At 50.6% G+C, this 10,467-nt stretch overlaps 1 protein-coding gene across 2 annotated transcripts; it reads right to left on the bottom strand.

Annotated features, from left to right (window-relative positions):
- Positions 1-3,431: 3,431 nt before the first annotated feature.
- Positions 3,432-6,850, bottom strand: FOS (Fos proto-oncogene, AP-1 transcription factor subunit). 2 transcript variants are annotated; one of them, XM_081509257.1, is made up of 4 exons: positions 6,544-6,850; positions 5,519-5,770; positions 4,997-5,104; positions 3,432-4,873 (listed from the first exon to the last, which is right to left on the bottom strand). In XM_081509257.1, the coding sequence occupies exons 1-4, from the start codon at positions 6,682-6,684 to the stop codon at positions 4,241-4,243; spliced, it is 1,134 nt and encodes a 377-aa protein (XP_081365383.1). In that variant the 5' UTR covers positions 6,685-6,850; the 3' UTR covers positions 3,432-4,240. The 2 variants fall into 2 exon arrangements, with proteins under 2 accessions (XP_081365383.1, XP_081365384.1); XM_081509258.1 differs by lacking the exon at positions 4,997-5,104.
- Positions 6,851-10,467: the final 3,617 nt, after the last annotated feature.

Genomic DNA, 10,467 nt, shown 5'->3' with positions numbered 1-10,467 from the left:
TTACAGAAGGTGCAGGGATGTGCAAAAATGATGTAGCATCTACAATCCACTATTACATAAAGATAATTTTTTTTTCTACTCTTTTTCATCTAAAATTAATTTGGAGCTGAAAGCACAACAGCAGTGCATTCTCTTTGAAGTTGGATTGGCAGAAATAATCCAAGGGAGGCTGTGGAGGAATTTTAGGAACCAAAGATGGAAGTGGGGTATGTGTTTGAAGCCATACATAAAAGTTATGAAATCCCCATTGCTTCATTTTGTAACAGGGCCTGGAATAGGAGGATTTAAAGAGTACGCATGGAACATATTTCTGCTTGTGGAAATAGTGGAGAATTTATTCATTTATCCACCCAGCAAATATTTGTTAACCCTGTACTATGTGCCGGGTGGGCTTCCCAGGTGGCACAGGGGTAAAGAATCTGCCTGCCAATGCAGATTGAATCTCTTGAGGAGACTCAAGAGACTTGGGTTCATTCTCTGAGTCAGGACGATCCCCTAGAGTAGGGAAAGACAAGACACTCCAGTATTTCTGCCTGGAAAATTCCATGGACAGAGGAGCCTGGCAGGCTATAGTCCATGGAGTCACAAAGAGCCAGACACGACTGAGCATGCACACTTGTGCCAGGCACTGAACCAGGTCTGGGGATCCACTGATGTGCAAATTAGACATTCTCCTTGTAAAAAAACAACCGCCTTGAATCCTTCTCCCATCCCTTGCTATTACACAAGCTTCGTTTGTATCAGTAAACAATGGTGTCCTGAAATAGTCATTTTGTTGAGACCAGTGTAAGGCCATATGGTATGGGTAGGAATCAGGTGGGCTCAGAGTCTTTCCTAAAAGAAAGTTGACATTCCCAGTGTCCATCACCCATGGGAGTTGTTGAATCATGAGTCAGGAAAAGAGGATGTGGAAGGAGACCTCTAGGTAAAAAGAGGGAATTCCTTTCGTCTCTTGATTCCATGAGAATGGTGAGCAGAGATGTCAACCTTATGGCAGAACCTACAGGTCCTCTGAGAAGCCCAGTAAAGAGATTCTCTGTGGGAAGGCCCTCTCCTGGACTTGTTGATGGAGTAGCCTGGTCTCAGTTGGGCTATAGTGAACTAAAGGAAGGGTCTGCCTCCAGGCCAAGACCAGAGCTGTCAAGCAGAAAGCACAGTTCCCTCTCCAATCAGCATGGGGCTGACAGAGGCCATTAGTCAGGTCTCCAGGAGTTCAGTATCAAGGGCTAGAGGTTCAGCCTCCCTTTCCCATCTGAGAAGTCTCCTTCCATGGGTTATTATTATTGTACATGTAGGGGAGCCAGCTGCTTTCCTTCAGATCTCTTCTTGTCATTTCAGATCTGGGTGTTAGTTACAGTAATTATGTATTTAGTTGTGAGTTGGACTACAAAGACGGCTGAGCGCTGAAGAATTGATGTTTTCTCATTGCGGTGCTAGAGAAGACTCTTGAGAGTCCCTTGGACTGCAAGGAGATCAAACCAGTCAATCCTAAAGGAAATCAGTCCTGAATATTCATTGGAAGGACTGATGATGAAGCTGAAGCTCCAGTACATTGGCCACCAGATGCAAAGAGCAGACTCACTGGAAAAGACCCTGATGCTTGACAACATTGAAGGCAAAAGGAGAAGAGGGTGGCAAAGGGTGAGATGGTTAGATCGCATCTCAGACTCAATGGACATGAATTTGAGCAAACTCTGGGAGGTAGTGAAGGATAAGGGAGCCTGAGATGCTACAATCCATGAAGTTGCAGAGTCAGACACAACTGAACAACAACAAAGATTGCAGAAAGTTTACCCCCAAAGAGCAAACAGGGAGTCTAAGGCCATTTTCATCATTGTCTGACAGGCAAAAATAATATGCAAGTGATGTGTGAGAGATCAGTGCTCTTAAGAGTCTAAAGCACGTTGCTTTCAAATGTCAAGTATTATGTGAGGAGCAGGGAGATCATAGGTGAGAACGTCACTCTCAATAGAAAGGTCATTTAATTTTTTGGAACTGTCATTTTAAATTACAACTTTCAACTTGACTGAATATAACATCCCATAACCACCCAGTGATTTTCATTATCACCAAAGCATTAGAAGGCTGACCTCAAAGCTTCTCCTCCCCTTAGCATGGGTGCAAACCAGGGCTCTCACTTCCAGGCTTGGTGCCCGCCCGCTTGATAGCAGAGAGCAGAAGAGGAAAGCGCCACCTCCTTTCTTTGTGGTTGGTACCTGTGCGTGTAAGCGCCCCATTACCGTAAGTGTCCCAGACAAAGGTCATGTTCTTCATTAAGATGATAAAGTTTCTAAGTTAAAGCTCATTCAGTCATGTTGACTTCTCCTTCTCGAGCTATTATGTAACTTTTTATTTACCGAATGATCAACCATTGTTTGCACTCTTTGAGATCTCTTTCAAATTCTCAGAGCCAGCCTTTTCTTCCTCCAGTGTAAACTGAATGTCAGGCATATGTTAAAGAAACTTCAGAAATTATAATGCATTGATTACTAAAGGATAGGCTTCCCAGGTGGCACAATGGTAAAGAATCTGCCTGCCAATGCAGGAGACACAAGAGACTCCAGTTCAATCCCAGGGTTGGGAAGATCCCCTAGAGGAGGAAATGGCAACCTACTGCAGTATTCTTGCCTGGAGAATCCCATGGATGGAGGACCCTGGTGGGCTACAGTCCACAGGGTCATAGAGTCCAACATGACTGAGCAACCAAGCATGCGTGCACACACACACACTGAGGGATAGGAAGAGAACCCTCCTTTCTTTCTGAGAATAAAAAATACAACTAAATGCATATCTGTTAGAGTTAAGGACTGAAAAGTTGTGGGTTTGGTTTTTGTTTTGTTTTCTTTCCAACCAGATGAAAGCTTTTTAAAAAAAAAAAACAAGTGTTAAGAGGCAGTTCAGGCTGATGAATCGGGTCATGAGTCAGAAGTTAAGATTCCAATCCCAGCCATGGAATGTTGAGAAAGCATTATTCTCATCGCTCTTCAGTTTGCTCTCCTTTAAGGGGGGAGTAACTTTCACATGATCTGGTGGCAATAAAAAGTTAAAGTGGTTCATGCAAAGCTTAATTGTTTGCTAAAAGGATTCCTAGACATCTAGACGTTTAAGTTTAGTATTAGCACAGCCAGATTTAAATATCCCTCTCTTTGACTTTCAAAACAGAAAAAGCAGCAGGAAGACATGCTCCCACAAAAGCTATTGCAAAACAGTTTCCCATTCCCAGAACCTGTAGGGAGAGAAGCAGCACTTCAAGGTGAAGACGTGAGTTTGTACAATTTTCCAATGTCAGCTCCAGAGTTTCTCTTGATTTGATAAGGGATCAAACAGAGGGGTGTGTCCCCTTCAAGAGCTACCCTTCTTGACAAGCTGTTCTCTGACAATACCTTCCAGAAACTTAGAAAACTTCCAGAGTGAAAAGAGCACAAGGTGGGTTGCATTCAACTTAAATGCTTTTATTGACAATGTCTTTGAACAATAAGCAAACAATGCTTAAATTTTTCATTCAAGTTCACTTTCCACATGTCAAAAGACCTCAAGGTAGAAAAAAATAAAATAAAAATATAAATATCTGAGAATCCATCTTAATAAATAAATTAAAAACACAATAAAACGTTTTCATGGAAAACTGTTAATGTCAGAACATTCAGACCACCTCAACAATGCATGATCAGTAACGTTACAATGAACATCGATGTTGAAGAAAAAACTACAGTACATGGATATAGCTATTTATTTCTATCTACTAGAAAATAAAGTCATATCTTTTCTTAATTTAATATTGGTCATTGCTAATCAGAACACACTATTGCCAGGAACACAGTAGTTATTGTTAAAATCAGCTGCACTAGATACAATTTGAAAATATCCAGCACCAGGTTAATTCCAATAACGAACCCAATAGATTAGTTAATGCTATGAGAAGACTAAAGAGAAAGAGAAAAGAGACACAGACCCAGGCCTGGCTCCACATGCTACTAACTACCAGCTCTCAGATGTGTCACTGGGAAAAATACACACTCCATGCGTTTTGCTACATCTCCAGAAGAGGTAAGGACTTGAGTCCACACGGGGATGCTCGCTTGCAAGTCCTTGAGGCCCACAGCCTGGTGTGTTTCACGCACAGATAAGGTCCTCCCTAGGTCTACGGGAACCCTCGAGGGAAGACGTGTTTCTCCTCTCTGTAATGCGCCGACTGAGACAGTGGCCACGTGCACGCCCACTGCCTCCCCTCTCTGCCCACTCACAGGGCCAGCAGCGTGGGTGAGCTGAGCGAGTCAGAGGAAGGCTCGTTGCTGCTGCTGCCCTTGCGGTGGGCAGCCGCACAGCTGGGGAAGGAGTCAGCCTCGGGGTAGGTGAAGACGAAGGAAGACGTGTAAGTAGTGCAGCTGGGAGTACAGGTGACCACCGGGGTGCACAGGGGCTCCAGCTCCGTGGCCATAGGCCCCATCCCCAGGGAGCCACCGTGCAGGGGCTCCCAGTCTGCTGCATAGAAGGAACCAGACAGGTCCATGTCTGGCACAGAGCGGGCGGTCTCCGAGCCGCTGGGCCTGGAGGATGCTGGGAACATGAAGTCATCAAAGGGCTCAGCCTTCAGCTCCATGCTCTTGATGGGCTCCACTGATTGCTTGGGCTCAGGGTCATTGAGGAGGGGCAGGGTGAAGGCCTCCTCAGATTCAGGGGTGGCAGCCTCAGGCAGGCCCCCACTCAGATCAAGGGAAGCCACAGACATCTCTTCTGGGAAGCCCAGGTCGTCGGGGATCTTGCAGGCAGGTCGGTGAGCCGCTAGGATGAACTCGAGTTTTTCCTTCTCCTTCAGCAGATTGGCAATCTCTGTCTGCAAAGCAGACTTCTCATCTTCTAGTTGGTCTGTCTCCTGGATGGAGAGAGCAAAGGAAAGCATAAGAGATAGTCTGACTCAAGGTCACAGATCCCTTACATCCGGTCTCCAAGTTTCCCCTTAAGTTTTAAAAAGAAGTGACCCATGGGTTCTACCTACCGCTTGGAGGGTGTCAGTCAGCTCCCTCCTCCGGTTCCGGCATTTGGCTGCAGCCATCTTATTCCTTTCCCTTCGGATTCTCCTTTTCTCTTCCTCTTCTGGGGACAACTGGGGAGGGGAAAAAAAGAGCAGCATTCAGTAACGGTGTCTGCCATCAGCTTCATTCACCCACCCCAGGGAAACCAGCTCCTGCAGCTTCCTAGCTCCTGGCATCTCTTCTGTGAAGCCATTTCTAACCTGCAGTTGCAAGCTGGGTGTGACTTGCATTTAAAATAAGAATCTCAGCAAGAGCCAAGAAGAGCCCAGACTAAAAGCATGAGATGGAAACCTATTAGGGAAGAAACAGGGCATTTCTTAGGGTGAGACTATCAGAGTCTGACTTGGATGGAAAGGGCTTGGAGCCAGGGTTTCCCATTTGGGGTGTCCAGTCAATCCATCAATGGCTTCACTCTGACCCCTATGCTGCCCATCTCCACAATGTCGATCCCCGCCTCCCCCTCAGAAGGTGCCAAAACCTCTCACCTGTTCTACCTTGCCCCTCCGGCCAATGCTCTGAGCTCTGCCTCCCGTCATGGTTTTCATGACTCCAGCCCTGGAGTAAGCCCCAGCTGAGGGAGTGGGGACTCCATAGGGGTGGGGGGCTCTGGTCTGGGATGGGGCCACGGAGGAGACCAGGGTGGGCTGCACTAGCCATTGTAGATCCGGGCTGGTCGAGATGGCAGTCACTGTTGGGATGAAGTTGGCACTGGAGACGGCCAGATCGGTGCAGTAGTCCTAGAATGAAAGAGAAGGAGGAAACTGACGTGAGCGAGCAGGTGGGGGTGAGCAGAGTTCCCAGTGCCGCATGCAGCAGGGAGAGAGGCAGGAGAAGCCCTCCGGCGATGGACAGCTCGCGTCTTTATACACGCCCGTCATCGGGAATGAAAGGTCTCCCCCCTTTCTTCCCAAGAATTCCGCAGCGCAGTGCCTTTCTCCTCCATCCTGCTGCTGCGTTCCCGTTATCCCTTCAGCATCACTCTCTTGAAAGGGGGTTTGTTATAAATATCTCTGACGTCCGCGCTGACGCAGGCGCCGCTCCGGAGTCTCCTGAATGAACTCGCTTTTTATCAATGAAACTGCCTTACACACCCGCCTGCTTCACCCTCCTCCCCTACCCCTCCTTTCCCTGCTCCAGGCTGCGAGGGGAGGGGTGGCGGGGTGGGGGGTGCGGCTGGCCGCTTTTGGCCGCCTCCCCCCGGAGGCGCCAGGCTCTACTTCGCCAGTCTTTTGCTTTGGGACACTTTGGCCCCAGCTAATGTCAGAGATCAGTCAGCGAGCGCGCGCCGGGGGGCACAGCTCAAAGAAGAAGCAGTTCTTCTGATGACAAGCTCGCGGGCCGCTCCGAACAAAGTTCGGGGCTCAAGAGAGAGGGCTGCTCCGGGCCGGGGCAAGCCTCCCTCCTTGCCCCCGGCGAAAGGAGTCCCGGACTCGTCTTCCCGAGCGTCTCGCCCGGGTGATTCCTCCCCAGTGACCCCTCCAGCCCCGCGGCGGCGCTGAGCCAGCCTCACCTGCGCATTGACGGGAGAACCCATGCTGGAGAAGGAGTCGGCCGGTGAGTGGTAGTAGGAGAGACTGTCCCCGGCCGGGGAGGCGCTGCTGCAGCGGGAGGAGGACGCCTCGTAGTCGGCGTTGAAGCCGGAGAACATCATGATCGCGAGCGGTCAAAGCCGGGCGAGAGGCTCAGGGGCGGAGGCAGGTGCGAGCTGCCGGGCAGAGCTGGGTAGGTGTGCGCGGTCGCTGCTCGCTCGCTCGCTCGCTGCGCCGCCGGCTCTGTGTCGGCTCCTTAAGCTTGCTCGCTGCAGATGCGGTTGGAGTACTAGGCGCCGCAGCCACCGCTTTTTATAACAGCATTTTATGAATGAGCCCAACACGTCACTGGGCGCAACCATTGTGGCTCCCGAGGGGTGGCGCACTGGCCCGGCTACTTCTGGGGTCCCCGTTTGCCGCCTCCGCCGCCCTCACAGCGCCCCCGGTTCCCCGCGCTGTCGTGTTTCTTGATCTTGTCTGCGTGTCTCCCCCTGGTTCCTGGGGTCGCGTGGAGCTGCAGAGATGAGGGGCCGCGGGGATGGGTCCCCCCACGACTGCAGCGGACGGCCGTGGAAACCTGCTGACGCAGATGTCCTAATATGGACATCCTGTGTAAAGGGGAGGGAGGGATTGACGGGAACTGCTCGCGAGCTGCAGCCAACACCGAGGGTGCAGCGCCGGGGGGGAGGCGGGGGCCGCGGCCGGGGGGAGGGGAGGCGGAGAAGGCGAGCGAACATTCGCACCTGGTTCAATGCGGACCCTTGTTCCGGGGGTGGGGGAGAATGGGGTTGGCTGGGGGTGGGGGTTGGGGCCGCCCTTTTACTCCTATACGGAAACCCGGGAAAGAGTTCTGAGGCTCAGGTTATAGGCGACACAGGTACACACAGCCAAGCAGGTTAAGCCTCGGCCCCCGAAGGAATGCGCCTCTACCCTCACTCGCCATTCTAGCCCTAATTCAGTGCAAGCTCTGGAAACGGACCCTCACTCCCTCACCTCAAGCTCCCCGGACTCCAGCATTACTAGGATTGTTCCTGCGGTTTGGAAGGATCCAAAATAAGACAATACGATAACCTACTTTATCTACGATGCTGGGTATTTTTTATTCTATATGTTTTGTTTGTTTGTTTTGCTTTTAAGGGGATAGGCGCTTTTGTTTTTGTTTTTTCTTGGTCGTATATGAGATGTTAGTGTTGCTGTCAAACCCCTGAGGAACTAGCCAATAAACATTGTGCAGAATCTCTCTACAAGGATGTCTGAAGGATTCGTTTGCCTGGTTCTGAGCTCGGGCCCCGGGGCTTCGGGGGGGTGTTTTGTGGACAAGGTCGTCAGTTCGGAGCACCGGATGGAGCGAGCACTTGGGCCAGCACAAGTCCATGCTGGGGAGGTGGGGGTGGTTCGGCACCCCAGGAAGCAGGTTATTGGGAGCCTGAAGCCGGTGATTTTCCAGCGCGGACTTGGAGCGGGGGAGGGGGGTTGGACCGGGGGCGCCTGGAAGGACCGTGCCCAGCACCTCCCAGGCCGGAATCTTCGGCAGCTGGGACCTCAGGCACCGCTCGGTGGCCTGGAAAACGGGCCTTTGGAGGGGTCAAGGCCTCTAGAGTGCGCTGAGCCCCCCAGACGCCCCTAGCCTCCTGCTCAGATGCAAAGGACAGCCGGGGTCACACTGCCCCGGCTCAATCTCTGCGCCCCGGCCACCTCCGGGACGCGAAGTCCCAGGTCCCCGCAGAGACACAGTTCCCTGTGTCCCTTCCCCCACTCTTCGGGCCGGGGTGGGGGTTGGAGCGGTGGTCACGATGGGCACCTGGAGAGGGGCGAGGCGGGATGAGGACAGTGGGCGGATCCTTCGGGACTCGCGGCGAGCCGGACAGCCGACCTGCCTCCCGCCGCCGCACCCCGGAGCCAGGAGATCCTGCTATAGATAGTAACAGGGAAGCGGCTGTTTACAGCAACACTGCGCCGCCAGGGCCGTCTCCAGGCGACGCCGCGCGGCCGGGCGCGCCGTCGGCCTGGCGAGGCCGCCCTCCCTCCTTGCACCCCCGGGGGCCTCGGCCTCCCCGGCCCGACTGCGGCCACTCCCGCCGCCTGACCTCATCTGTGGGGACCGGGGGCTGAGTGCGGCTTTCGCGCGAGGCTGGACGCTAACCTCCATTCTTAGAGATGCGAACCGGGTGAGAGCTGCTAGGGCAGGGAGGCGGGGATTCGTGGAACTGGGCCACTTGCTATTTTTGCATTCCCTGTCACAAGCAGAGGTGAAAACAGAGTTTCATCATTGTATGTCACTGGTTTATGTTGGTGGAAATTTAGGCGCTTTTTTTTCTCACTTGAAAAAAAAGGCGGGGAGAGATAAGGAAAGACACATAATACATAAACACAGACTTGGAGCTGCTCTGAATCGTAAAGAAATTCTGCTGCATTCCATTCACCTAGTTCTATCGTTTGTCGGGCTACTTCACTGTCCTTGATTTAAAAACAAAACAAACAAAAAAAACCGTTAAGAAGGCAAATCCCTCTCTCTTATATTAGCTTTGGGCAAAGTAGGTCAAGCTTTGAATTCCTGGGTCTGGCCTTGCCTTCCCTTCATAAATGGCTCTCAGGCCACTTAAGAGAAAACCTAGAATGATTTCATTTACTTCCCCTTAGAGTTTTGAAGCAGCTCAGGCCAACACCTAAAGGATGTGTCAAGATTTTATATCCAGGATTTATGCATATATCATTTATTCTGCCCTTGCCAATAAAAAAGGAAAAAGGTCTTTGGATAAGCCTGTCTCCTCCACATAGCTTAACTCTTTCTTTCCTGGCACCATTATGACTACAGAGCTGGAGACTTAATAAATCCATTCTCTAAGAAAGACAGAACCATGCATTCACTCATTCTTTTATTTATTTAACAAAGAACTTACTTATTGGGGCTTCCAAGGTGGCTCAGTGGTAAGGAATCCACCTGCCAATGCAGGAGGCTCAAAAGACGCAGGTTCAATCCCTGGGGAGGGAAGATCCCCTGGAGGAGGAAATGGCAGCCACTTCAGTATTGTTGCCTGGAAAATTCCATGGGCAGAGCAGCCTGGCAGGCCACAGTCCATGGGGTCACAAAGAGGCGGACACAACTGAGTGACTGAACATGCATGCGATTACTTATTGAGAGCCTTCTATGGCCTGGCACTTGCTAGGGGTTGGTGCTTACTCTAATGAACACAATGGACCTGCCCCTACTGTCAAAGAGATTCCAGCCTTATGGACCGACAAGTCATTAGAGAATTGCAGGACAGCAGTAAGTAGTTTGACAGAGGTAATAACAGGGTGACTTCCCTGGTGGTCCAGTGGCTAAGACTCCAAGCTCCCAATGCAGGGGGCCCAGGTTCGATCCTTAGTCAAGGAACTAGATCCCACAACCCACTAAGACCCAGTATAGCCAAATAAATAAATATTTAAAAAATAAGAAGGTGCTATGAAACATAGAAGAGAATTTGGGGACAGGTATCAAAAGAAGTGATTGCAATACAGAGATGGGATCTGGATCCACTGTCCTCTGGGATATAGCATGATAAAGACTGAAAGGGGCCAGAGCATCATCTAGGAAGTAAAAGCAGGTGCTCGACCTAAAGCAGTAGTATCAGATAATATAATCTCAGACCTCCTCTCCTGCCCCACCAATATCTGAACCTGCAATCATTCTAACATACTCTCACATCTCAATCTACTCATGGTATCCATTACAGAACAGCCAAAATCACATTTTAAATATGGAGCTCATATGATGTAGCCTTAAAATAAAGGGAAATCAGACCCAATCTGTGAAATTATTTGCCACTTGCCAAGGTCAGGGTAACTTTGAGACAGATGTGTGTGTGTGTGTGTGTGTGTGTGTGCACGCACCTCTGTGAGCCCAGTGCTGCCTTCCAACAGGG

The sequence above is a fragment of the Giraffa tippelskirchi genome, chromosome 7 (assembly GCF_054371585.1).
Source record: "Giraffa tippelskirchi isolate mGirTip1 chromosome 7, T2T-mGirTip1v1.2.pri, whole genome shotgun sequence".
In the NCBI taxonomy this organism is placed as follows: Eukaryota; Metazoa; Chordata; class Mammalia; order Artiodactyla; family Giraffidae; genus Giraffa; species Giraffa tippelskirchi.
Note: the sequence above shows the minus strand (reverse complement) of the source record. Positions and strands in the feature narration are given on the sequence as shown.

What these genes read in the sequence shown, in the direction of transcription:
- FOS (XM_081509257.1), bottom strand. Translation starts at nt 6,684, where the DNA reads ATGATGTTCTCCGGCTTCAACGCCGACTACGAGGCGTCCTCCTCCCGC. An exon ending in GTTCTCCCGTCAATGCGCAG is followed by an intron (nt 5,771 to 6,543) that starts GTGAGGCTGGCT and finishes CTTTCATTCTAG; the next exon opens with GACTACTGCACCGATCTGGC. An exon ending in TGACTGACACCCTCCAAGCG is followed by an intron (nt 4,874 to 4,996) that starts GTAGGTAGAACC and finishes CTCTCCATCCAG; the next exon opens with GAGACAGACCAACTAGAAGA.